The sequence below is a fragment of the Tamandua tetradactyla genome, chromosome 8, assembly GCF_023851605.1.
Source record: "Tamandua tetradactyla isolate mTamTet1 chromosome 8, mTamTet1.pri, whole genome shotgun sequence".
Classification (NCBI taxonomy): Eukaryota; Metazoa; Chordata; class Mammalia; order Pilosa; family Myrmecophagidae; genus Tamandua; species Tamandua tetradactyla.
The window spans coordinates 30,998,616-31,025,965 of NC_135334.1; the positions used below are offsets into that span (position 1 = coordinate 30,998,616).

At 36.4% G+C, this 27,350-nt stretch overlaps 1 protein-coding gene across 1 annotated transcript in view; it reads right to left on the bottom strand.

The window, feature by feature from the left end:
- Window positions 1-14,222: 14,222 nt before the first annotated feature.
- Window positions 14,223-27,350, bottom strand: part of FDX1 (ferredoxin 1) — a 41,955-nt gene continuing 28,827 nt past the window's right edge. The window contains exons 3-4 of the mRNA XM_077113025.1: window positions 19,063-19,192; window positions 14,223-14,427 (exon numbers count right to left, since the gene is read on the bottom strand). Coding sequence (XP_076969140.1) covers window positions 14,313-14,427; window positions 19,063-19,192 — 245 coding nt within the window. The 3' untranslated portion in view covers window positions 14,223-14,312. The remainder of the gene's footprint in view (window positions 14,428-19,062; window positions 19,193-27,350) is intronic.

The window sequence follows — 27,350 nt, forward strand, 5'->3', positions numbered from 1 at the left end:
GCAGAGGGTTGGAATGGATTTTTGCGAGCTGGCACAAAACTGATTGCCCCATAAGCTTGTTTGGGTTTGGGGGCCTGGGGCTGGCCCCGATTCCTGTTTCCCGAGAGGGGAGGTAAGGGCTGACCTTGGGCATCAGTTTTTGACTTACATTCACTAGCCCAATGTTTTCCTCCGCAACACTGAGGCATAATTTGGGGGGTCTGATTTTTTTGTTGTTTACAGTTTTTTGCAAAGTGCCCCTCTTCACCACAATTAAAACATTTTCCCTTACTTTGTTGAGCCAAGTATTGTTTGACCGTGTAACCCTGTAGGGCCGCGGCCATTGCTAGTCCCTGTTGATAAGGGGCTCCTATGTCTGAGCACAGCCGGATGTACCGGGTAAGGTCTGTTTTCTTTTTGTATGGGTGGATAGCGGCTTGGCATGCTCCAACTGTTTTACAAAATCAGTGCCTGCATCCGCATTCCCGAATATCCTCCCTGCAGCTGTTATGAGCCGATGCACAAAATCTGCGAACGGCTCGTCGGGTCCTTGCTTAATGTTGGTAAGGGAAGAGCTAAGGTCCCCTTTTGTAGGCAGCTTTCTCCATGCTCGGGTGGCTGCGGTCTGAATTTGAGCAAAACGTCCAGGGTCAAATTGCATTTGGGTGTCATTAGTGGCATAGTTCCCTTCTCATATTAACATGTCTAGAATCCAGCCATTGCCTGCCTGGGCGTTGCGCCTGGCAGTGTCTTTACATAATTCAACATATTCTGATTTTCATACCAAATAATCTCCCCCTCATAACGTAGCACGGGCAATAGTGTGCCAATCCGTGGGAGTGAGCCAATTTTCTGCAATAGATTCTACAATAGCCATGGTATAGGGAGCAGTAGCCCAGTATTGTGCAACAGCAGTTTTTATTTCTTTAACGATTTTGAATTCAAAACCATTATGGTGTCTCCACGTTTGCCCCTGATTATCAGTAGTTTCAGTGACGGGGAAAGCCTCGGGTTCTTGTATATGGATTAAGGTGTTAGAAACTTGGGGTGTTTTTAGAACAGTTCTGTGAACTGGTGACTTAGCGGGGGTCTGAACAAAACTATTTTTATTTTTTGCCTTTCCTATTTTTATTTTTTCTAATTGATTTATAAGTTCTTGATGCTCTTCTTCTAATTGAATTTGCTCTTTTAACTTCTCTATTTTTTCTACTAATTCCTGTCTTGGGTCTATGACGGGCATTACCACGGGCGGCGCTGAGGGAGGAGGCCTGAATGGCGGAGGCCGTTCCGGAGAGGGCGGCCGTGTTAATTCCTGACAGGCCACCGCTTCTTCCTCCTCCTCCGAGCTTTCCGTTTGCTCCTCTTCTGGATCGCCTAATACTTTATAAGTTTTGAGATCCGGATAAAGTCCTCCCTTATGAATATTTTTGGAATGTTTAGATTGGGTTCCACCCTTTTTAATTTTGTCCTTATCCCCGGTATGAGTTTCTATTTCTTCCTCACTCTCTAGAGAGATGAAGGCTTCCTCAAGCTTGTTCTTTTTGGGTTTAACTGCGGGCTTCTCCTCAAGGTCGCCAGTATCTGTACTGGAATCCGTCCTTCTCGGTTTTGAATTTTGTTCCTTTTGTAGGAGAGCCTCGCCGGTTTCTACAACTGCGGCGACTTTACTATCCTTAAACCGAACGCTGAGATTTTCATTTATAAGATTCCAATCGAAAAAGCCGTTATGGGGATTTTTTCCGGGCCGAAATACTGTGAAAGTCCTTTAAAGCGTCTCCTACTCTCGCCCATCTTTCTTCATCTATACTACCTTCTTGAGGAAACCAGGGACAAACTTCTTTTAAAAATTCAAAAAAATTCAACAAATCTTTAACTTTAACCTTTACTCCCCGTGTCTTTAAAGCATCTTTTAAACCTTCTACAAAAGTTTCATGCTGACTAATTTCTTGTCCCATAATCGCTGCTCACTTACCGAGGTCCTGGCGGCAGGGCAGGTTCCCCCGCAGCGACCTCTGTGCTGCTCCTTTGAGCCTATTGTTCTTCTGCCTCAAACCGGCTGGTTTTCTCAGTCAGCGTTCTTCACTGCACCTTCGTACTCGGGTCCCTGTTCGGGTGCCACTTGTCCCGACCCACGGGACAAACGAAACTGGACCTGAGGGAGGGAGGGAGAATGGATGGGACAAGAAACACAGAGAATGGAGACAAGACAGAGTTCTGATCAAGTCTCATTTATTGAAGGTCGGGTGAGGGTAATTATACTCAGAATAAGAGGAAGTGACTCGTATCTGGCGTCAGCAGAGGTTGGGCGTATGGGGTACCGAGGGAGATATCGGTAAGCCCCACCCACTGAGGTTGGTCAGCTGATTTCGGGGAAGAACAGAACAGAAGTGGAGAAATAGAAACTTAACTTGGGTTAATACTTAAGATGGCGTCAGATCATAAGATGGCTGACATACTGCCAGTGCCATAGGCAGCTTCCCAGTCTATAACAGCAAAAAAATTATTAGTCATACTAGGATAAATGAAGCTATGGCCCAAAGGAACAACCTAACACTTGAATAGAGACACAAGAGTTGAAACAACTAACTAAAGATGTTCAAACAAATCTTCCAAATCAAATTAATGAGTTGAGGGAAGATATGGCCAAAAAAAGAAAGAAAGAAAGAAAGAGGGCTATAAAGATGACACTGGGCAACCATAAAGAAGAAATCAAAAACTTGGGGGGAAAAAAAAGGCAGAACTTATGGGAATGAAAGGTACAACAGAAGAGATGAAAAACAATGGAGACTTACAGCAGCAGATTTGAGGAGGCAGAAGAAAGGATTAGTGAACTAGTAGACAGGACATCTGAAATTCTAAAGATTTCATCAAAGAACATCTAGGAAAAAGAGTGGGAAAACATGACAGAATCTGAGGGAACTGAATCACATGATGTGCATGAATATGTGTGTTATGTGTGTCTCAGAAGGGAAAAGGTGCAGAAAGAAAAATGGAGCACACTGTCACCAAAAACTTCCCATCTCTTGTGAAAGACTAAGTACAGCTATTGTAAAAGTTCTAAGAAAAGCAATATACCCCAAAAGGATAGATCCAAATAAACCTACTCCAAGACACTTACTAATCAGACTATCAAATGTCAAAGACAAAGAGAGAATTCTGAAAGCAGCAAGAGAAAAGCAATCCATCACTTACAAGAGAAACTTTATAAGACTGAGTGTGGACTAGGTTTGCCTTCCTGGAACATATAATTCCTGGAGAGTTCCTAGGCCAGGATTATCAATTAATTACATCTCCATTTCCTTTAGTGTGAACACCCCCTCTCAACATGAAAAAGTCAGAATGGGCATTTCCCAAAGACTCCTACAGACTGGGAGAACTAAAGGAGAAGGAGGAAGTATAACAGAAAATGGTATTTAACAAACAAACATGGCTGCTGAATTACTGTATTAACATTCCTTCTAGCATCCAGTGTTTTGGAACAGCAAGAAGGAAAGATCTGAGATGGTGAAATGCTAGCCCATGACAAACTCTAGCATCTGTTCTGAAACTACTTGTTGAAGTGTGCTTTGGAAATTAATGCTTTTTTCTTACTTCACTTTTTATATGTTATATTTTTCAATAAAAAAGAATCTTTAAAAAAAAGACTGCATATTTGTCAGTTGAAACCACAGAGGCAAGAAGGCCATGGTATAATATATTTAATATTCTGAAAGAGAAAAATGCCAGCCAATTCTATATCCCACAAAACTATGCTTCAAAAATGAAGAGAAGTTTAAAATATTTTCAGACAAACAGTCTCTTGGAGAGTTTGTGAACAAAAGACCTGCTCTACAAGAAATACTAAAGGGAACACTACAGGCAGTTAGGAAAAGACAGGGGAGAGAGGTTTGGAGAAGAGTGTAGAAATGAAGACTATCAGTAAGGCTACAGAACAAACATGCATGCAACAACATGGATGAATCCTGTCAATATTATGTAGAGTGAAATTAGCCAGAAACAAGAGGACAAATACTGCACGGTGTCACTAATATGAACTAATATTAATGAGTGAAGTTCGAGAGTTAAATTGAGAACATAGGTTCTCAACTATGAAAGAGGGTAGAGATTGGGCATTTGATGCTGAAGGAATACAGAATGTTCAACAGGATTGATTATAAAGATCCAGAAATGGATAGCATAATTCTGTGTGATGGTAGTACAATACTGTAAATACACTGAACAAAGCTGAGTATGAGTTTAGTTAAAACAAGAGGGCGAGGGGCATGTATGACACCAGAACGCAAGTCAGAAGATAAAGACTGGGGCTGTATAACTTAGTGAAACCTAGTGTGAATAAAGATGGTGATTAAATGCACAAATATAAACATATTTCTACATGAGGAAGAACAAATAAATGCCAACATTGCAAAGTCCTGAAACTGGGAGGGTATATGGAAAAAATACAATCAATGCAAATGAGTTTTACTATACTTAATAGTAACATTGTAATAGGCTTCTATGCTGGTTTGAAATTGATACGTACCCCCAAGAAAAGCCCTGTTTTCTTAATCCTGGTTCAAAGTGTAGATGGAACTCTTGACTAGATTGTTTCTGTGGAGATGTGAAGCACCCAATTGTGGGTGTGACCTTTTGATTAAATGGGGATGTGGCTCTGCCCATTTAAGGTGGGCATTGATTAGTTTACTGGAGTTCTTTTAAAAAGGAGACATTTTGGAGGAAAGCTGAGATGCTTAAACAGTTGCTTCAGAGATGATACAGGTGCAGACATTTGGAGTCGCTCAGAGTGCCGACAGAGATGCTTGGATAGCCAATAAGGTGAAAGCTTAGATGTTTGGAGATGCAGAAGAAAACGCCAGAAGGACCCACAGAATCTGAAAGAACAGTTTGAAACCAGAAGCTGGGAAAGGAGGCCAGAAGATGTTGCTATATGCCATCCTATGGGGTGCTAAGCAAGCCAGAAACTAGAGTTTTGCCCCAGAGAACTCAGTGAGGGCCCACAGATGCTGAGAAAGGAAGCCACTGGAATCAGAAGCACAAAGCAGTGAACCAGGAGCAAGGATCTCAGACACCAGCCACGTGCTTCCCAGTGACAGAGAAATCCTGGGCACCATTAGGCCTTTCTTCAAAGTATCTTTCTCTGGATGCCTTAATTTGGACATTTTTAAGGCCTTAGAACCAAAAACTTGCACCTTAATAAATCCCCTTTATAAAAGTCGATCCATTTCTTGTATATTGCTTTCAGCAGCTTTAGCAAACATAAACAGCTTCTATTAAATGTAATAAAAGCAATATAACAAAGCTAAGTGACAATAAGAGGATATAAGAGAGAGTTATGGGATTTTTGGTATTTTTGCTGCTTCTTTTTATTTATTCTTTTTTTTTTTTTTCCCCTCTTTCTTTGTGGAAGAAATGGAAATGTACTTGTATGGACTGTGGTGTTGTTCTTGTGTGAATCTGTGGTGGACCCCAGAAAAGCCATGCCCTTTGATCCTCATTCAGTATTGCTGAGTGGGAGCATTTTGATTGTTTCCATGAAGATGTGACCCACTCAATTGTGGGTGGTAACTTTTGATTAGATGATTTCCATGGAGGTGTATCTCCACCCACTGAAGGTGGAGTTGCTTGGTGGAATCCTTTAAAAGAGGAAACATTTTCGAGAGAGACCCATTTTTTGGTACAGCCATGAGAAAGCCAGCAGACGCCACCATGTTCGCCATGTGCCCTTCCAGCTGAGAGAGAAACGCTGAACGTCGTCGGCCTTCTTGAACCAAGGTATCTTTTTCCAGATGCCTTTGATTGGACATTCTATAGACTTGTAATTGGGACATTTTCTCAGCCTTGGAACTGTAAACTAGCAACTCATTAAATTTCCCTTGTTAAAAGCCATTTTTGGATTCCAGCAGCTAGCAAACTAGAACAGGTGGTGAATGCACAACTATGTGCTTATACCAGGAATCACTGATTGTTTACTTATGATGGATTTTATGAGGTATGACTAAAACTGTTTGAAAATAGAAAGATATAGAGGTTGAGAAAATGTGGAGAGAGACGTGTACCCATTCACTGTTGGTAGGAAAGTAGAATAGTGCAGTCCATTTGGAGGGCAGTGTGGTGGTTCCACAGGAGGCAAAGTATAAGGTTGTCATGTGATCCTGCAACCCTGTTCTTAGGTATATATTTGGAAGAACTGAAAGCAAGGTCAGAAATGGACATTTGCACACTGGTGTTTATGGAGGCAGTATTCACAATTTGCAACAGATGGAGGTGGCATAAGGGTACATCGACTGATGAACAGAACAGCAAACTGTGGTGTATACATACCATGGAATATTGAGTGGCTGCAAGAAGGAATGAAGTTGTGAGGCATGCAACTAGGTGAATGAACTCTGAGGGCAGTATGTTGAGTGAAATAAGCCAGAAACGAAAAGACAAATATTATGTTGCCTCACTAAAGTGGACTAACTATAATGTGCAAAATCTGAGAACTGAATCTGAGAGCACCGGTTATCAGGGGAAGTTTACTGTAGAGGTCCCTAGATTGTAAGCTCATAAAGCAGTCACATCTATTCCTGAGTTGTAATGGTTATATCTAAATAAATTTCTGAGATGCTAAGCTCTGTGTATATAACCTGGTCATTCTCTGGAAATTTGGGTATCTGTGGGACACCTGAGACTCAGAACTAGAGTTGTGCACCTATGAAAGTCAGCATTACACCATACAGCAACTGTTGAAAAAGCTGAAAAAGAGATTTGACTTCAATTAGAGATATGAATAAAACTGATCTAGTTCAGACTAAGGTAAATCAGATCAAAGATCAAAGGATGATATTAACTGTTTTAAAATTTCAACTTCTGTGTGAGACCAAAGGAAGAGATGTTTATTTGGTGCAAAATATATATTTTCCATAGTGCAGATAGCACACCATCTAATTCAGCATGTATGGTCAGTTTATTCAAACATGGCAATTACACACAACCTTGAATAGGGAGTGAGATCTTGTTGTACAGGTTAATGTGATGCGCCAATACATCCCAGAGTAATCTGGGCAGAAAATTAAAAAGTACTTGCAAAGTCCCCTTGACGATTTGGGGTAAAAAAAAAAAAAAAAGAAATATTAAACCCTTGCACCTGGGGAATTCCTGATAGTCTCACAGCACTGGGGACTACCAATTTAAGAGACCAAGCCAGTGGTCTTGGAGCCTGTCCTTATGAAACTTATTCCTGCAAAGGAGAAGATAAGCCTACTTGTAAGTATGCCTAAGAGTCACCCCCAGAGAACCTCTTTTGTTGCCCAGATGTGGCCTCTCTAAGCCAACTATGCAGGTAAATTCTTTGCCCCCTGCCCCCCATGTGGCACATGACTCCCAGGGGTGTAAATCTTCCTGGCAATGTGGGACATGACTCTTGGGGATAAGCCTAGACCTGACAGCATGGGTTTGAAAAATGCTTTTTGACCAAAAGGGGGTAGAGAAATGAAACAAAATAAAGCTTCAGTAGCTGAGAGATTTTAGAGTTAAGAGGTTATACTGGAGGCTATTCTTATGCATTTTATAAATATTCCTTTTTAGTTTTTGGTGTATTAGAATAGCTAGAAGGAAATACTGAAACTGTTCAAATGTAATCCAGTAGGCTTGATTCTTGAAAATGACTGTATAATCATAGCTTTCATGGTGTGACTATGATTGTGAAAACATAGTGACTGACATTCCCTTTATCCAGTGTATGAACAGATGAGTTAAGAAAATAGAGACCAAAAATAAATAAATAATATAGAGGGGTAAAGGATATGGGATTCTAAAAGAATTTAGATATTCTTTTTTATTTTTATTCTGGATTTTATTTTTTTTTTTGGAGTAATGAAAATGTTCAAAAATTGATTGTGGTGATCAATGCACAACTATACGATGATACTGTGAACCACTTTGGATGATTACATGGAATGTGAATATATCTCTATAAAATTGCATTGTAAAAAAGGCAATGGGAAAAAAAAGGCAATGGAATATTGAATTTAAGAACCAAAAGGCCTGGATTAGATCCTTTGAAATGACCAGTTACTGTAAATCAGGCAAATCCCTTATCTTCAATTTTGGGAAACTGTAAAATGGGACAATATGACTTATTTCACAAGATTCTAGAGAAATTTAAAAGAGACAATCTAAATAAAAGTATAGCTTGTTTAAAAAAACAAACAGGTTTTGGGCCAGATTTGAACCACAGAACATAGTTTGCCAACTCCCTGTCCTAGAGCATCAGCTCATTCTTAGTGGCCTGATATCTAGACAATCCTCTTGGTACAATTTTGAAAAATATACAGTCATCTATTTGCTTTATTGCCAAGTTTTAGATAATGTGCCGGTTTGAAAGGATGTTATGTACCCTAGAAAAGCCATGTTTTAATCCTAATCCCATTTTGTAGAGGCAGCCATTTCTTCTAATCCCTATTCTGTACTAGATGCCTGAAACTTTAATTAGATTATCTCCCTGGAGATGTGACTCAATCAAGAGCGGTTGTTAAACTGGATTAGGTGGAGACATGTCTCCACCCATTCCAGGTGGATCCTGATTAGTTTACTGGAATCGTATAAAAGTGGAAACATTTTGGAGAAAGCAGGAGATTCTAAAAGAGCAAAGAATGACACAGCCACGAGAAGCAGAGAGTCCACCTTTGGAGATGAAGAAGGAAAACGCCTCCCGGGGAGCTTCATGAAACAGGAAGCCAGGAGAGAAAGCTAGCAGATGATACAGTGTTTGCCATGTTCCTTCTCACTTGAGAGAAACCCTGAACTTCATCGGCTTTCTTGAACCAAGGTATTTTTTCCTGGATGTCTTAGATGGCACATTTCTATAGGCTTGTTTGAATTGAGATATTTTCTCAGTCTTAAAACTATAAACTTGCAACTTACTAAATTCCCCTTTTTAAAAGCTGTTCCATTTCTGGTATATTACATTCTGGCAGCTAACAAACTAGAACAGATCATTTAAAAAATAATACCCAGGTCTTTAAACCATAAATCCCATGTTTTTTTCCCCACTATTTAAGAGAGCTTACTTTTCTCTCTCTCAGGTTGACTCAGACTTTGGACTTCAGATAATAAAGAGGCTCATTTTAAAAAGTACATTAAAAATCAAATATTAAGAATGTTTCTCAATATTTCTCAGTCCTTGGCTTACTTGGTAGGGGAAAATAGTCAGTGAACCACCAACCCTTTTCCACTATCTAGGGAATTCTTATCAGAACTAATGGAAAGCCTAGTGCTGATGAGCAATCTCTGAAGGCTACCAGCAATGCATGATACCACACTTACAAGTGACAGAGAAGCACGCATCTTCAGGCATGACACTGTCACAACGGTTCAAGGAGATGAAGTCTATATATACCTATAGGACCTACAGTAACCACATTTCAAGAACCACTGACTTATGAGATCCCAAATCAGAGACATCATTGTGTATAGACTTCATTCCTAAATCTAGGAAGTGATTGCCTTTTGTTTTGCTAATCTACTATCACTATGTAAAGACAGGGCAAGAGGGCCTTGGCCAGGACTTTCCTCTTGTTCAGTACATAAGGAAATGGACAATCAAATCCCCAAAGTTCCATACAACAGAGCATAGGCAAAACAGTTTTGGTTTAGAAAACGTTCACTGTAGAAGTTACCAGTTGGTCACCAAGGCCACCAGAAAATTCAATAATGTTCCTATGGACTAGGTAATCACAAACCACACTGACTTCCAGTGAAGCCACCAGAGTAAAATGTACCATAACTCAGTAAACTAAAGCTAACATTTTGTACAAACTAATGATCATAATTTCATTTTTGGAATACACCCGACAATGGACTTTGGTTTCAAAGCAGTATATCATATGCCTCCCTTCCTCATAACAGAAGCATCAATTATCTGATGAAATATATCACTGCTAAGCAGAAGGATATATGCCTTTCTACACAAAAGTTCTTTCATCGTTAAGAGGTATTAAAAAAAAAGGCAACAAGTTGAACATGGTCCTTTGTTATGCAGTGGAAATTACCTAATCTTTCAAGAAAACATTCCTATTTATACTAACTTCTTAGTTAGCACTAGGATGTGTCTATATTGTGCTCATATTAGTCTCATCCATAACAGATGCCTGCCAAGCAGCCAAAGGCTAGATGCTATAGATGCCGTTATGTAGTAAATGTTATAGAAGGCAGTCTGAGGCAGAGTAGGGAACAATGAGGCAGTGATCAAAGCTACTGAGGTAAATCAATTAGAGTATTAATGGTTTCAGAAATCGCTAAAGAGAAGAAGAGGCAGAAAGCACAATGGCTCTGCTTACTATTCAAATCAAGTCTAAAAATTGAATGACAAATAATGCATCTTAGACAATAAGATATGAAAATGGGAGTCAAAAAGAAAAGAACAGTAAGACTGCTATTAAATGACCAATTACTGAGAGTTTTGCAGAAACACCCCTCTCACTGTAAAGACCCTTCTAACTATTCTTCTACTAAGTTGTTTCTGGCAGATTTAAATGATCTTTTAGCTCCCCATGTATGTTCTGTTATAGCCACACTTTTTTGTGTATCTGCTAGTGATCGTGCCTTCCATTTGCCAGCTGGGTTTCTAATTTTTCAGTTTCCAGAAACTTATAAACAGAAGAAAATCTGATAAAAATATCATGTGATGTGTTGACACATTACAGGAATCCTGTTATTGCTTAACCAAATCATATTTCTATTTTTAAATATTTTTCTGATAGAAAACAAAGTTTATTGTACTGTTTGAGTGTCTTACTGTGATATATATTTAAAATGAATTTCATATACTATTTTTAGGAATGTACATACGACACATTAGTTCTATTTTTTAATTTATAGAATAATAACCTATAAATAAGAATGCCATCTAACAAATTCTGATCCAAAATGTGGTTTACTACAAAATTTCAGGTGGTTTAATGGAAGAAAAAAATTCCCTAAAGGGGTTATAAAATGAAACAAAAATATGGGAAAACATATCATGAGTCTACATCACCCAAGTGAAATGTTAATTGTTCTAAATGCTGGATGTCCATTATAGGGACTACATTGGTCGAATGTCACCATAGAAACAACTACCAAGAAAGTAGGTAAGCTGTCCCTTAAAACAGAATTGCGAGACAATACTTTCACAGTGAAATTTAGGCAAAAGTTATGTAAATTCTTAGAATGGTTCACTTAAAAAGTAAATTCAAGAGTTCTGAATTACTTTGGTAATTACAATCCGGTTTAATCTGTGAAAACTAAATACAGTATTAAGTATTAGCAGATAATGAGCAATTGCAATTAATGTAATTAATTAATAAACAATTATTATTAAAAAAACAACAGAAAGTATCAAAGAGAAATAGGAACACTAGTTTACTGTTGGTGGGAATGTAAAACTGTAGATGAACTGATAAACAAAATGTGGTATATCCATACAATGGACTATTATTCAGCCATAAAAAGGAATAAAGATCTGATACATGTTACAACATGGATGAACCATGAAGACATCACATTAAGTGAAACAAATGGACAAACATATATGATCTCAAATATATGCAATGACTAGAATAAGCAAATTCACAGTCAGAAACTAGAATACAAGGTACCAGGGTCCAGGGTGGAGGTAGGGAATGGGAAATGAATGCTTAATTGGTGCTTAATTTCTATTTGGAGTGATGGAAAAGTTTTGGTATGGATGGGTGATGGTAGCAAAACATTCTGAACGTAATTAACACCACTGAATTGTCTATTTGTAAGTGGTTAAACTGGGATATTTGAGGGTGTATATATGCTACCAAAAAAAGATTAAATAAAACCACAGAACTCTACAACTCAGTGAACCCAAATGTAAACTATGGACTACAGTTGATAGTATAATTATAATAATAGTTTTATCAATTGTAACACAAGTACCACATTAATGTAAAGTATTAATAATAAGGAAAACTAGTGTGTGAGAGGAGGTATATGAGAACTCTGTATTTTCTGCTTAATTGTTCTGTAAATTTACAACTTCTCTACTAGAAAAAAATAAAGACGGTGTTAAAAAAAGTTGAAAACATTTTTACTTAAAAGGCAAACTGTCACAGGAAATAAAGTCAGTAAGTTAACCTGAAAACAATGATGGTTGCTTTAAGACATGTCTGCAAATTCTTTCACATCCTTCCCCTCAGATGATGGGCCAGACTTAATGCCTCACTTCCAATGAAAGTGGAAGTGGAAGTGATGCTGTGTTATTTCCACGATTAGGTCATAAAAAGTATACAACTTCTGTTTGGTATGCTCAGGACGCTTTCCCTTAGATTCCAGCCACCATGTTGTGAAGAAACACAGGCAATTGGAGAGGTCATGCGTGTGTGTTCCCTTCAACAGTTCCTACTAGATCCCCAATCGACACCAGCATGAACTGTCAGATGGCTGCATAAATGAGCCTTCAGATGATTCCAGCACGTGGTCTTCTAGCTTAGGGCCTAGACATTGCAGAGCAGAGACTAGAATGTCCTACTCTGAATTCATGACCTACAGAAACTATCTAAAATAATATGACTGTTGTTTTAAACCACTAATTCTGAGGTAATTTGTTTTGGTGCAAAAGATGGGTAATAATGCAGGTACCTAAAATGCACATGCATAAAAAATGGAATAATGATTTTTTTCAAAGAGGAAAAATAACCTTTATACAGACCAATTATAGAATATGCCCTCTGTTTAATAAGCTTAGTAGGTTTAAGCATTACAATTCAACTTCATTAATTCAAACTTTTCTAATCTGAAATCTTAACCATGTAGCTCTGGAAAGTTAAGGTAATCCATTCGAGAACACAAGGAGAATTTTGAAGCTACTTAAGAGAACACATTATCTTAAAGCTCTCCATACATGAAGATACACAATAGTTATTAAATACCTAATGAATATCAGAAACCTCGAGTTCTTCCTAATCACAATTTACAGAGTTCTTCCTAATCACAATTTACATAGTAACTACTTTAAAACAATCCTTATATGGCAAATTGGTCATTTTAGTTTGAATAAATGATTTGTGCATATGTCCTATCTTTTGCTGCTAAAAGGTGAGCTACCTGACTATATTTTAGTCTTGTTCAGCTCTGTATTCCCTAATGGACATAATACAGTGTCCTATGTCAAATACAGTCCTCAACAAATATTTGTAAAAATGATCACACTGAATGAAATACTTGAAGCTAGTTCAGTTATCTTATAGTCCACAGTTTTTTTCACTGGTTTGTTCTGATCCTTCTTACAATTAGTCCTAATTTTACTGTACTTCCAAAGAGCAAACAGTCTACCCTTTTATTAACTTGTACAAATTTATTTTTAGTAAAAATAAGGATACATATATTTCCCATTGGTAACTGGTAATCTGTGGTACTCACGTCTGGAACTAATGCATACTGCTGTGCAACTTCAGCTTTAAGAGAATGGCACCCCCTAGAGTTATGCAATGTGGCAGCCTATTCATTTCCTTTACTGGCTCAGGACAAAGAAAGCCTAATTATGATATAATCTTAAATCATAAGATTTCCATTCTGCTGAGATTTACAATTTAGTACAATTATTAAAAGGATTACAAAGATAGACCATTCTGCTTAGAACAGAAAAGATACAGATATTTAATAGTTAGTGTATTTCTCCTGTACTGTCTGAATAGAGATCAAACTTCTTTTATAGTGTATAATGCCTATGTTCAGACTTCTCAATGAATCAAATTTTAAAGTATTTCTTTATAATGTTAATAACTGTCTTGGAAATCAGGTTAATAACTGTCTCTGAAACTGTTCACTGAGCAATTAAGTATTTTTGTCCATACACACTCATATTTAATCACTCTTCTAAGATAGTCATAATTTTTCCAGTTTCAGTCTAAACATTTAACTTGTAGCGACAAGATGTGGGCTCCATCACCAGATTTTCTAATTAGTTGTATGGCCCTAGACAAGCCATTTTAGATCCCTGCCTTCATCCAGATCAAACAGGGATAATAACAGTTTTTTTATTTACCTTATAGGTAAGGAGATACAAGATTTATACGAAAGCATTTTGCTAATGTAACTAAACAAATACAAGGTAAAATGTGTTACATTTTACATTATTAACTATTGTCTAATATCTGCTTGACATTTTTATAGTTTAACCAAAGTAAGGATTGCATACTTTCAGAACTACAAAATTCAGTATTATGCAAGGTAAATTAAAACAGGAAAGCTAATTATAATAAATCCATGCCTCATTTAATTACATTAAGAAATAATTATAAAAATAGGTAAGATTTCATGAAAATATTCCTATTTATTCTAGCTCAGGGGTTCTTGCCCATATCAATGGATTGTCTGGCATCAGCCACCGCATCAGGTACTCGAACAGTCATATTGTCCATAGACTTCGTCAAACAGATTTGGCAGCCCAAGCGTGATCTGTTTAAAAAAGGGGAAGAAAGGTATGGTTTAGTATTATGTAGATATTATTCCAAGACAATGCAGGTGTTTAGGATATTTTTATATTTTCTTACCAAAAGCAGTAGGCAATTTATTTACCTTTTAAATCCCCCTTAAGCTGAAACAATATAACCAAATCCTTCAACAAAAGGGTTACAGAGTATAAATATGAAAAACAAAAAAACAAAGCTGCATACCAACGCCTCCATTTAGTCTTCAGTTTCTATTACTAAATAATTTTTTCACCAGAATTAATGCTTTTTTTTTGGTAAAGTGGCTGGCAAGCAATGAAACAGTCCAAAGACACAATGGTGGAGAAGAGAACAGAGGTTAGCATGACTAAGAAAACTAATACATCAACTCCCAGATAATTAAAACCAAAAAGAGATCTACACTTTTTAAAGCATTTAAAACAAGAAATTTGAAATACAAAAAAACAGATACCATAAGTCTTAAGACATGTATTTTTTTCCAATATTTTTAACATCTCTGAACTCAAGATATACCTTAAAATCAATGGCATCTTATAATCACTGCTCAACTGTGACGCTGCAGTCATGTTATGGCCGTGAATTCGGTTCTAATATTCATATAGGTGTCTCTTCAACTGAGTTAGGGAACTGTTAATACTACATGTGCTGAATTTTATATTCAAAATTAATCCAAAAGATAACAAAAGTTAAGAACACAGAAAAGTGCTAAAAATAGCACAGGGTATATTTCATATTAGTAAAACAAGTATATGTCATTGGAGACACGATCATAACGTTATTTTCTTTCTTTTTTTTGGCAGGAAAACTATTAATTTTGTTTGATTTATACTTTCTTTTTTCATAACAGGGATATAACGCAAATCCGTGTCTACGTAAGTCTAAAATATTTTAAGTGATAAGAAAAAATTGTGCCATATTTTAATCATCAGTGTTGCTTTCTTTCTTAGTGGCACATTAAAATAAATATTACTCTTACAATCAAACTGTGTCTGATTTGATTAAATGTGATATGCAGGTCTCAGTTTCATTAATACGTACATCAAATATTTACTAAGCATCTAAATGCACTGTTAAAAATTCATCGAGTATACACAAAACAGCAACTCAATGTGTCAAGCACTGTGCTGGGTGCTACGGATACCAAATGCCATTCAGGAGACTGATCAGGTGTGAGAGGAAATAGATCTGTGGTCCAGAATCCAGCCTTAACATGACATGTTCATAGGCAACTTTGTTCATCCCTCCAAACAGCAGTTTCTTAACCAAATCCTCTAGATAACAGTGATCCTCACAGGACTGCTGCAAGGATTAGTTGCTAATATCAACATTAAGGAGTAAAACTGTAATCAAATAGAAGAGAAGAGACATTCACAGATAATTAACATGTGAGATTCTGACAAATGCCGCAGAGAGAGAAAGTCAAATGGCTCTGAGAGGCTAAGGGAAAAGCAGTTAATTCTGGCCAGGGGAGATGGTGCTTAGAACAGGCTTGAAGGAAGGGTAGGATTTAATAGATGATAAAGGAGAAAGGTATCAGGCAAAGGTAACAGAATGCAGGAAAGTTCAGGGCATGTTTGATTGAAGCATCAGTTTGGATGGTGCAAAGAGTAAACAAGGACAAGAAGGAGGATGAGCTAGAAAGGTGGACAGGGACACAGGCAGCTTTGAACATGGATTAATGAGTGCAGGTTTTAATTGGTGAGCAATGAAGGACCACTGGGAAGTTGGTATATTCAACCATGGAAAATCTTAATTGCTGAGAAAGAAAAACTCCCTTTCAGAAATAGTTTCTTTTAAATTAGAAACAACCTTGACAAAACATTCAATTTGAATTAAGCTGTATCTGCAGTAAAGAAATAGTGGCAGGACAATTTGGATACATTCATTGGCCTAAAGGAGACTGCTAAGTGACTCTTGGTGTTCATAAAAAGATAAGCAAGATAAAACTAGTTTTATCTAAAGGAAACATGGAAACAATTATAAATCAAACAGGGCAGAACATAATAAGTGTAATAAAAGAAGAAAAAGTGTATCATGGGAATATAGGGAAGGGGCCAATGAGAGTTTTTATTTGCTCTTACAGCTCTATGGCTATTTTCTCATTCTCCTGTTTCCTCTACCTCCTTAAAGGTCTCTCGCTTTAAAGTCTACCCTATATAAAGCTATCTTTTATAGAGAAGGAGACAGTAGGAAAGTCTTCCTTGATTTCTTATTAGTTCCACATAATTCTGACATTTGTGCAAACCTTGAAGATATTTTCTCGAGTCACTTTTGCCATATATACCTGACAGGAGAAAAACACTGAATGTTAAATTTACTTTCTTTCCAAGTTGGTTTTCAACTCAGAGAAGCAGCCTAAAACAGCAAACATCCAAGGGCTCCGGAACCCACTAGCTATGTGGCCTTGAGCAAATCTCAGAAAACTAAACTTAGCTTCCCATTTATAAAATGTTGATAATACTGCCTAACCCTGAAGGTCAGAAATAATTCCTATGAAGTGGTTAGGCATTAGAGTAGGTATATGACATATAAATTGATATTTTTGTAGTTATAATGCTAACAACTATCATTTAATGAATGCTCTTTTTTTACCAGCCATTGTTCTAAAGGCTTTACATATATTTATTCATTAACTAACCACAACAATCCTATAAGATGGGTATTATCATTATTATTATTATTATCCTCATTTTACAGATTATGAAATCTCTATGTAGATTATCCATGGAAAATGGTGGCAGAAGCAATGACAATCATCAAACATAGATTGACAGATAATTCATGAATCTCCTTTTCCATCAACTATTAATTCCAGAAGTAGTTGGTGACCTCCTATTATAAGTCAGGCACCATGCTAAAAGCAATGGAAATATAATAATGAAACAAGAAATGGCGCCTGTTCCTGAGAAATGCATAATCTAATGGGAGGAGACAAGCAACCTATATAAGTGCCATATGATTAAGTGTATAATCAATCCATCAATAATCAAGATGACATATGGCCTATAATAAACATTAAAATGGTGTTTTAGCTTTAAAAATTAAAGAAATTTACAAAGCATCAAACTCTAAAATAAAATATATGAGCTAAAAGGTGGAATCTTCTTATTTCTTTGTTTTAAACTGTATGGTATCTCAGCAATAGGAGTTTACATATGGTTATTAGCTTTGAACAAGTCTTTCCTCTCCAAATATGTCAGTGCTTTGCAAATAAATGCTAACTGTGAAAAGCATTGGCCGCTTTCCTCACAAATAATCTCTACTCGAGTTTTCTGTACTTAAGAATACCAACTCTAAAATTCTATAAAAACCATTCCTTGCTCTTCATTACTGAGTTCTAAACTTGTCTTATTGATGTTCTTGGCTAATTTCGGTTCACAATAATCCTTTTGTATCTTTCTATATTCTTACATCTTTTCTAACTGTACTTCTTCTTCCCCCAACTCCCTCTTTTTTTCTCTTCACTTGGAACATTATCTGCTATGAGCACATACAAACTTTATCCACTTACATGGGCAGTTAGTTATGACTTACTTATTCCACTAAGGAACAATTTTCACAACCAAATTATATCAGTGAATGTATTATGTGTCACTGTTTAAAAAATAAAATGTGCTCACAGATGATGAGGTATATGAAGAGGTGAGAGAGGACAGGTAGATAGCAGCCACCATCTGCTTTACTACAGAGTCTGAAGACATACTATTTTCTCAGTTTCTCCTCCCAAGGTATCAGTCTCACCTCCATCGAGATAAAAAGAAACTATGAACGGAACTAATTCTTTACCTCAAAAATAAATACCAATAATCTAAAAATTTTTGTGAGAATTAGATGAGAGAGTTTATACAAGGTGTCCAACAAATTCTAGTTACATAATACACATTAAATATACAAAGTTATTATTATTACAATTTTTTAAAATTATTTTTTCATTAGGGTCACCAAATTGAAAACCTAAGTCAATCTTATTTAATTAAGCATTCATTATCTCATCATTGAAATAGTAAATCAACTAGTTTCCTTCCTTGACTCCAACCAAAAGATTAGACCATTAAAAAACATAAGATACCCCTTGATATCACTGGCTACTGTAAATTTTTACTTTTAAAAGTATCTATTACAACAAGGGCACTTTAACATGCACTTATAAACAGAAGTATTCATTTTAACATATTTACTATTATATGTTGTTTCTTTAAAAATTTTGTTCTCTCGAGCAGGTAAAACTTTCCACTATAATTTTGTTCAACTATCAAACCTGTCCTTCAAGAATAACATAAAGAGCAAAAGCATTAAATTTAATTGTAATCCAAGTTAAACTATGATAAATACTAATTTTTAAAATAAGAATAAACTAAATAAGACTTACCAGAGGATCTAGAATGTATATTTCCAATTAAATTTTTTTTTACTTCTGTAAAAAGGAAAGTTTCATAAGGACTAAAATATAGAATGGTAAAAACAAAGAAAAATGCCATACATTTGATATTCAAAATTTGTAAATTTTATCTTAGCTGGGAAAACACTTACATTCATGGGTCTGATATTAGGTAGACACAATATAATAAAACTTCTATTTTGCCATATTATTGGTACAACTGAAATGATCCTAAAAGCTTACGTGTCTGTGAGCCCATAGGCCAGATCAAGCATGTCATTCTCCTCATCAGTGATTGCTTGTAATTTCTCGAATATGTGCTCTTCAAAGATCAGGTGACAGGTAGAGCAGGCTAAGGTTCCCTCACACGCACCTACAAAAACAACATAAGCACTAAATATACTCCTCTCTACATTAAACACAACTCAAACACAGTTCACTGAAGTTAATGGTTTCTAAATTTTAGAACCAACATTAGAATACATAAATAGGATTCTATTTCTGAATAATGATGAGAATTACAGGTGACCCCTCCCCACCCACACATAGTTTGAAAGCATTTTAACATATTTATTTCAAAGAGGTTCTGGAATAGGTGTTGTGCTGGTGTGAAACTGTTATGTACCCCAGAAAAGCTATGTTCTTCTAATCCACTCTTGTGGATGCAGACCTATTATGGACAGGATCTTTGGATTACGTTGTTTCCATAGAGATGTGGCCCACCCAAATCAAGGTGGGTCTTAATCATCTTTATTGAAGTCCTTTCTGAGAGGATAAAAGGCAGACATGTTTGGAGACAGAGACAGAAATGCCCTGGGAAGTACAAGGAAAGACATCCAGAAGCCCAAAGACATTTCAGAGAGAAGGGCCAACAGATATCACCATGTGCCTCCCTATGTGACAGAGGAACCCCAGATGCCATTGGCCTTTCTTCAGAGTCATGGGTATCTTTACCTGGATGCCTTAATTTGGACATTTTCATGGCCTTAGAACTGTAAATTTGTAACCTAATAAATCCCCACTGCAAAAGCCAATTCATTTCTGGTATATTGCATTCCAGAAGCTTTAGCAAACCAAAACAAGTACCCAGACAAACACAAAAATATACAGTTCTAATATGGAAGAGTTCACAAATAAGCTAAGATACACATACATATAAAAATGTGTGCATTTTTAACTTTTTAACACTTACATAGCAGAAATCTATATAATAGCTATGCAAGTTATTTATCTTTTCCTGGAGAGCTCAACAAACCTATAAAACTTTGTGGTCTATAAGAGGAACTAGAAAGGCAACCAAATCAACTTCTAAATAAAGTTAAATATCCCTCTCAACCCCTCCTTGTGATCAGAGCAGAATCAAATATTACAAGTCACTTTATTTCAAATAGTGACATAAGAATATTTCTCCTGCTCTAAATCTTTTTAATGATTAATCTACTGAGTATCTATTATGTGCCAAGAATTGTGAAAATGGAACTAAAAAGGGATCTAGTCCAACGAAACCATGGCTGAATCTGCTCTGCAACATCTCTTTTCCAGAGATTACCCATCCCCTGCTTGAAAACCTTCTGACAAAGCAACCTACAAAAACAAGCCAACCAATTTCACATTTGGCTTCTACTGAGCTATCATTCTGATCCAATTTTATCCTATGCAGTTAAAGTCTGTTCTAGTTTGCTAGCTTCTGGAATGCAACACACCAGAGATGGATTGGCTTTTAATAAAAGGGGATTTATTTTGTTAGTTCTTCAGAGGAAAGGCAGCCAACTTTCCACTGAGGTTCTTTCTTACGTGGGAAGGCACAGGATGGTCTCTGCTGGTCTTCTCTCCAGGCCCCTGGGTTCCAACAACCTTCCCGGGGTGATTTCTTTCTGCATCTCCAAAGGCCTGGGCTGAGCTGCTAGTGCTGAGATGAGGAATGCTGAGCTGCTTAGGCTGTGCTACATTGCGCTCTCTCATTTAAGCACCGGCCAAGTAAGTCAAACATCACTCACTGCAGCAGACACGCCTCCTAGCCAACTGCAGATGTAATTAGCAACAGATGAGGTTCCCATACCATTGGCTTATGTCCACAGCAACAAGACTAGGTATGCTCACCTGGCCAAGTTGACAACTGAATCCAACAACACAAGGTCTTCTTCCAAACAACAGCCTTTTATATATTTGGGACTGTTGTCCTTCTTCTGACTGAGCATCCCCAGTTCCTTCAAATTTTTCTTATGTAACATAGTTCTAAATCTCTTCCCCAGTCCAGCTGAGGTTTTCTTAAAATATGGTGTCCATCTGTGTGATTGTGAAAACCTTGTGTTTGAAGCTCCTTTTATCTACCTTATCAACAGGTGAGTAAAACATATGGATTAAAAATAAATAAATAATAGGGGAAACAAATGTTAAAATAAATTTAGTAGATTGAAATGCTAGCGATCAATGAAAGGGAGGAGTAAGGGGTATGGTACATATGAAATTTTTTCTGTTTTCTTTTTATTTCTTTTTCTGAATTGATGTCAATGTTCTAAGAAATGATCATGATGAAATTACAACTATGTGATGATATTGTGAGTTATTAATTATTAACAAGAATGGAATGATCATATAGTAAGAATGTTTGTGTTTGTATGTTGAATATAAAAATTAAAAAAAAATTTTTTTTAAATATATGGTGTCCATAATATAAAGTAATATTCCAGAGGGGGATCTGACAACACAGAATTATACAGAAACATTACCAATCATATTCTGGTTAAATTCTACTTTATAAAGTTATTTGGGTTTGTTTTTAATAATAAAGCCAAAAGCCATTATACAACTTTTAAGATGACAGAGTCCCAGAAATAACTTCGATTTGATTTACATTCCCTTTTGGTCAATAAACACTACCTAAAATGTATAAAGGAACTACTATTAATAACCGGTAACCTTCTTACTTTACCTTTGGATGAGTCATCTTAATGTTCCCTTCTAATAATTTAAACGTGTTATTCATTATCTAAATGAACATAAAGTAACTTTTTCTTTAAATGTTCATTTTCATTAAATCCAAGTCACAGTAGCAGCAGTATTACAATGGAGAGACCACAGAAGAGTCTAGAGTGTGGGCTCTGGAGCCAGATTCCCTGGCTTTCAATCCCCACTCCACTTTTTACTAACCATGTAACCTCCTCAGGCTACTTTATCCTCCATACCTCAGTTTCCACATCTGTAAAATGGGGCTAAATGTTATGAACTCATATGGTAGCTGCAAGTATTATATATGAGTATGCATTTAATATATGTAAATACATGTACTTACAACCATGACTAGTAGAAAATAGTAAGCATTATGCAAGGGCTGACAATCGCTTTTTTTTTTTTAACTTTTTTATTATATAGTATAACATATATACAAAGCAAAGAAATAAAAAAGCAACAGCTTTCTAAGCACTCTTCAACAAGTAGTTACAGGAGAGGTCCCAGAACATGTCATAGGCTACCATATATTTAATTTGATTTCTATTTTTTTCACATCAATATGCAATCCAGACAAACTCCAAACTAGAATGGCAAATCCCTCTGGAGATAATGTGGGGAAAAATTCAGGAAATCAAGCCTCTTTTTGTTCTTAAAAGTAAGTACAACAATCTGTATGGAAAACCCAAGCAACCTTAGGAAAGGCCTGTATTTCCTTTCAGCCTCTCATTGTTAAACAAATCCTAAGAACTATATGTATGTGTAATGGAAGATGAAAGGAAAACAAAAGCCACAGTCCAGGGCAGGATGATGGGGGGGAGAAGAATGTGGTGCGGCATGGGGTTGGAAAGGCAAGAAGAGGACTAAGTATGAAAGAGTATTTATCATATGGCAAAGAGTGTAAATTTGTCCCATATCCCATTACTTCCTACCTTGTTTCCTGACAAACTGGGTGGGTAACTCAAGCATGTTCAGTGAAGTGCCACGGAGATGAAATATGCAAGACAGTTATGGACACCTGTCACTCCATCCCTCCTCTCCAGGATCCTGTCCCTGGAGAGACTGTGGTTGTGAGACTCTGCTCTAAGTTAGGGGAGAGAATAAAGGATTATAAACAGGAAAGCGACCTGACATACTTTATTATGGATAGGTCTCACAGGTGGCTTTTCAACGAGAATGGAACTGAAAAATGAACAAGGTAGAAGTGAAAGCCATAATATTTCAGCAAGGAGGTGAGGAAAAAAGAAGAATGGGGAGGGAGGAAGGATAAGAAGCAAGGAGAACCGAGGAGTGATCCATTCTAGAAGAGAGGTAAAAATTAGAATGGCCCAATTGGTAGAGAGAAAACCAGAAAAGCCCAGGGAGCAATAGAGAGCATGCAATATGGTTTCAATCATCTTGGAATGGAGAAAAAAGTTCTTATGTCAATAAATCCTTCCTGAAAAAATTTAGGACATTCCTTTTTGTACCACCTGATTTGTCAAAATAAAGTTATCACTCATGTCCTAGCTCTTTATATGCTTTAAATCCCCCCATTCTCTCTTCTCTAGGAACTTAAATTCTTTTAACCTTTTCTCAATGGTCTTATTTTTATTCTCTAATAAGTCTCATTGCTCTTCTCAGGAACCTTGCCAATTGTTTCCAAGTTTTGCTTAAGTTGTCAACCTCAGAGCTGGAGAAAGCATTCTATTAAGAATTTGACAAATGCTGAATATACACAGAAGATTAACTCTTGATTCCTACATGCTAGGTTCCTATTATACATTCTAGTCTCGTATTTATTCTTTAAATATATGGACCACATTTATGAGCCCTCCTTATTTTATGGCTCCTTTCAAACTATTTTCCCACAAGTTGTCAATAAGTTAGGCTCTTACACTCTTCTTATTCTTTGTACTAGTGGGTAATGCAAATATATCAGAACCCGTGAAAACTTAGAATGAAATCAACTCAGTATGTGTGAGATAGCTTTACAATGAACCAGGGAATCTGAAAAACGGCCATATTGTGTTACAACTGATATCACTACAAAAAAAAATCTGCAGCAAAGATTTACAAGACCCAATGGGTAGCACTCATTACAAGAAATACACAATTCTGCAAAACTCTATAAAATCAATACAATCTGAGCAGTTTTTGGTGTTCAATGTTTTAGGAATTAACTGGTATGCTTTATGGAACACAGAAGATTTTTAGAGAATAGTGAAGATATCTCAAATGTATTTAGGAGAAAAAATATTTTTAAAATAAGATTTACAAGATCCAATTGGTAAAGATTTAGTTTAAAAAGTCTGAAACTACCAAATCAATAGGCGAAGCCCTCAACCTTGGGGTTTCTTCATATGAAACTTATCCCCACAAAGGATAGGCTAAGCCTACTTAAAATTAGGCCTAAGAGTCACCCCTAGTGAACCTCTTTTGTTGCTCAGATGTGGCCTATCTCTCTCTCAGCCAACACAACAAGCAAACTCACTGCCCTCACTCTCTCTACGTGGGACATGACTCCCGAGGGTGTAAACCTCCCTGGCAATGTGGGACAGAAATCCTAGAATGAGCTGTGACTCAGCATCAAGGGATTGAGAAAACCTTCTCGACCAAAAGGAGGAAAGGAGAAATGAGACAAAGTGTTAGTGGCTGAGAGATTTCAAACAGAGTCAAGAGGTTATCCTGGAGGCTATTCTTAGCCTTATATAGATTATATAGATATCACCTTTTTAGTTTAAGGTATATTAGGCTAGAGGGAAGTGTCTGAAACTGTAGAGCTGTGTTCCAGTAGCCATGTTTCTTGAAGATGATTGTATAATGATACAGTTTTTGTAATGTGACTGTGTGATTGTGAAAACCTTGTGTCTGATGTTCCTTTTATCTACAGTATGGACAGATGAGTAAAACATATGGATTAAAAATAAATAAATAATAGGGGGAACAAATGTTAAAAATGAAAAAATATATATGGGGTAGATGGAAATACTAGTGGTCAATGAAAGGGAGGAGTAAGGGGTATGGTATGTGTAAGTTTTTTCTTTTTTCTTTTTATTTCTTTTTCTGAATTGATGAAAATGTTCTAAAAAATGATCATGATGATGAATATGCAACTATGTGATGATATTGTGCACCACTGATTGTACACCATGTATGAAATACTTGTATGTTAAGAATGTATGTCCTTGTAGTTGTTTTATCAATAAAAATGTTTTTAAAAAGTTCAAAACTGTGACAAGAATAGGCTATTGAAGAAGTTACTCTTTTTATGTTCTTTTTTATTTCATAAAAAAGTTGAATTTTTTTCTTGAAGGCTATTTCCTCCAATTTATTAATAGTTTACTGGTTTTGCAGTTGGAGGTAGTTCCTAATTAATGAGTCCCTATCTTTTGTCTTTTTTGGTTTATAGTTCTACAAATTTTAACACACGTATAGAGTTCTGTAATCACCACCACAATCAGGATAGAAACGTTTCACCAACTCAAAAAACTCCCTGTGCTGTCCCTTTGTGCCTGCAAACCCCACCCAAGCCCTAACTCCTGGCAACCACAGATCTAGTCTCCATTACTTGTGTTTCATCTTTTCCAGAATATCATATAACTAGAATCACACAATATATAACCTTTTGAAACTGGTTTCTTTCACTCAGCATAATACCTATAAGATTCATTCAAGCTATTTTGTGTACCTTTGGTTCTTCCTATTTTTTGCTAAGAAGTAATCCATTTTGTATGGATGTACCACAGTTTGTTTCTAATAGGCGTGTAATGATATTGGATTGTGGTTTCAATTTGCATTTCCCCTATGACTAATTATTTTAAATATCTTTTCATGTGCTCATTTGCAATCCCTATATTCTCTGGTGAAATGTCTGTTCAAGCCTTCTGACCATTTTTAAACTGGATAGTTTGTTTTCTTGTTGAGTTCTGAGAATTCTTTACAAATTCTGGATACAAGTCTTGTCAAATATGTGATCTGAAAGTATTTTCTCCCCCTCCGTAGCTTAATTAGAATTAATATTTTTTTAATTCTCTTAACAGTGTCAACAGCACACAATGAGGTTTAATTTTGATGAAATTCAATTCATACGTTTTTTCTTTTCAATTGTATTTTTTACTATCATATCCAAGAACTCTTTTCTACCCTCAGGTCACAAGCGCTTCTCCTATGTTTTCTTCTAAAGGCTTTATAGTTTTATGTTTTACATTTAGATCTATGTCCATTCTGAGTTAATTTTTATAAATGGTGTGAGGTTTAGGTTCTTTTCTTTCCATGTGTATATCCATGTTCTTTTGCTGAAGAGTATCCTTTCTTAGTTAATTGCATTTGCACCTTGGGCAAAAACCAACTGGTCATGGCCAAAAGGTGGGCAAAAAAAAACCAAGTGCCCATCAATGGATAAATGGATAAACAATATGTGGTATATCTATACAATGGAATATTATTTGACCATAAAAAGGAATGAAATACTGATACATACATCAACATGGATAAATCTTAAAAACATGCTAAATGAAATAAGCAGATACAAAAGAACTAATATTGCATGATTCCACTTATATGAAATGTCCAGAATAGGCAAACTTAAGATGAAAATGTTCTACAATCGATTGTGGTGATGGTGACTGTGGTGTGGTGATGATATCTACAACTCTGTAGATATACTAAAAATCAATGGATTGTACACTTACACAATTTAACACAGTATAGTATGTTAATTATGTTTCAATAAAGATGTTATAAAAAAACTCCCATTTTATAGTGACCAAGTGTACAAATTTTAAAATGTTTTTGCATGAGGACGAACAAAGGAATGTCATTACTGCAGGGTGTTGAAAACAGATGGTAATTAATATTTTAAAATTTTAACTTATGTGTGAGACTAAAGCAAAAAATGTTTATTTGGTACAAAATTTATATTTTGACTAGTGCAGTTCCTAATATAACTTACGTGGACAGCTTAATTGAACACCATAAGTACATGGAACCTTGAGCAGGGCATAAGATTTTGTACGTTTGTAAATCCCAGAGTGATTTGAACAGCGAGTAAAAAAGTATTTGCAAAGTCCCCTTCGGGGAATGGTGGGAAAATTCAACTTCCCCAAGTGGAGGATTCTTGCTATTCTCACAAGCAGTGGGGACAGCCAAGGCAATAGGTTGAGTTCCCAATCTTGGGGTTTGTTCATGTGAAGCCTGACCCCACAAAGAATACGTCAAACCTACTTAAAATTAGGCCTAAGAGTCACACCCAAGAGAACTTTTGTTGCTCAGATGTGGCCTCTCTCTCCTGCCAACACAACAAGCAAACTCACCACCCTTCCGTATACATGGGGAGTGACTACCAGGGGTGTGAACCTTCCTGGCAACGTGGGACAGAAATCCTAGAATGAGTTGGGACTCCACATCAAGGGATTGAGAAAACCTTCTCGACCAAAAGGGGGAAGAGTGAAATGAGTCAAAATAAAGTGTCAATGGCTAAGAGATTCCAAATAGAGTCAAGAGGTTATCCTGGAGGTTATTCTTATGTGTTCAATAGATATCACCTTGTTAGTCAAAATTTAATGGAGAGGCTGGAGGGAACTGCCTGAAAATGTACAGCT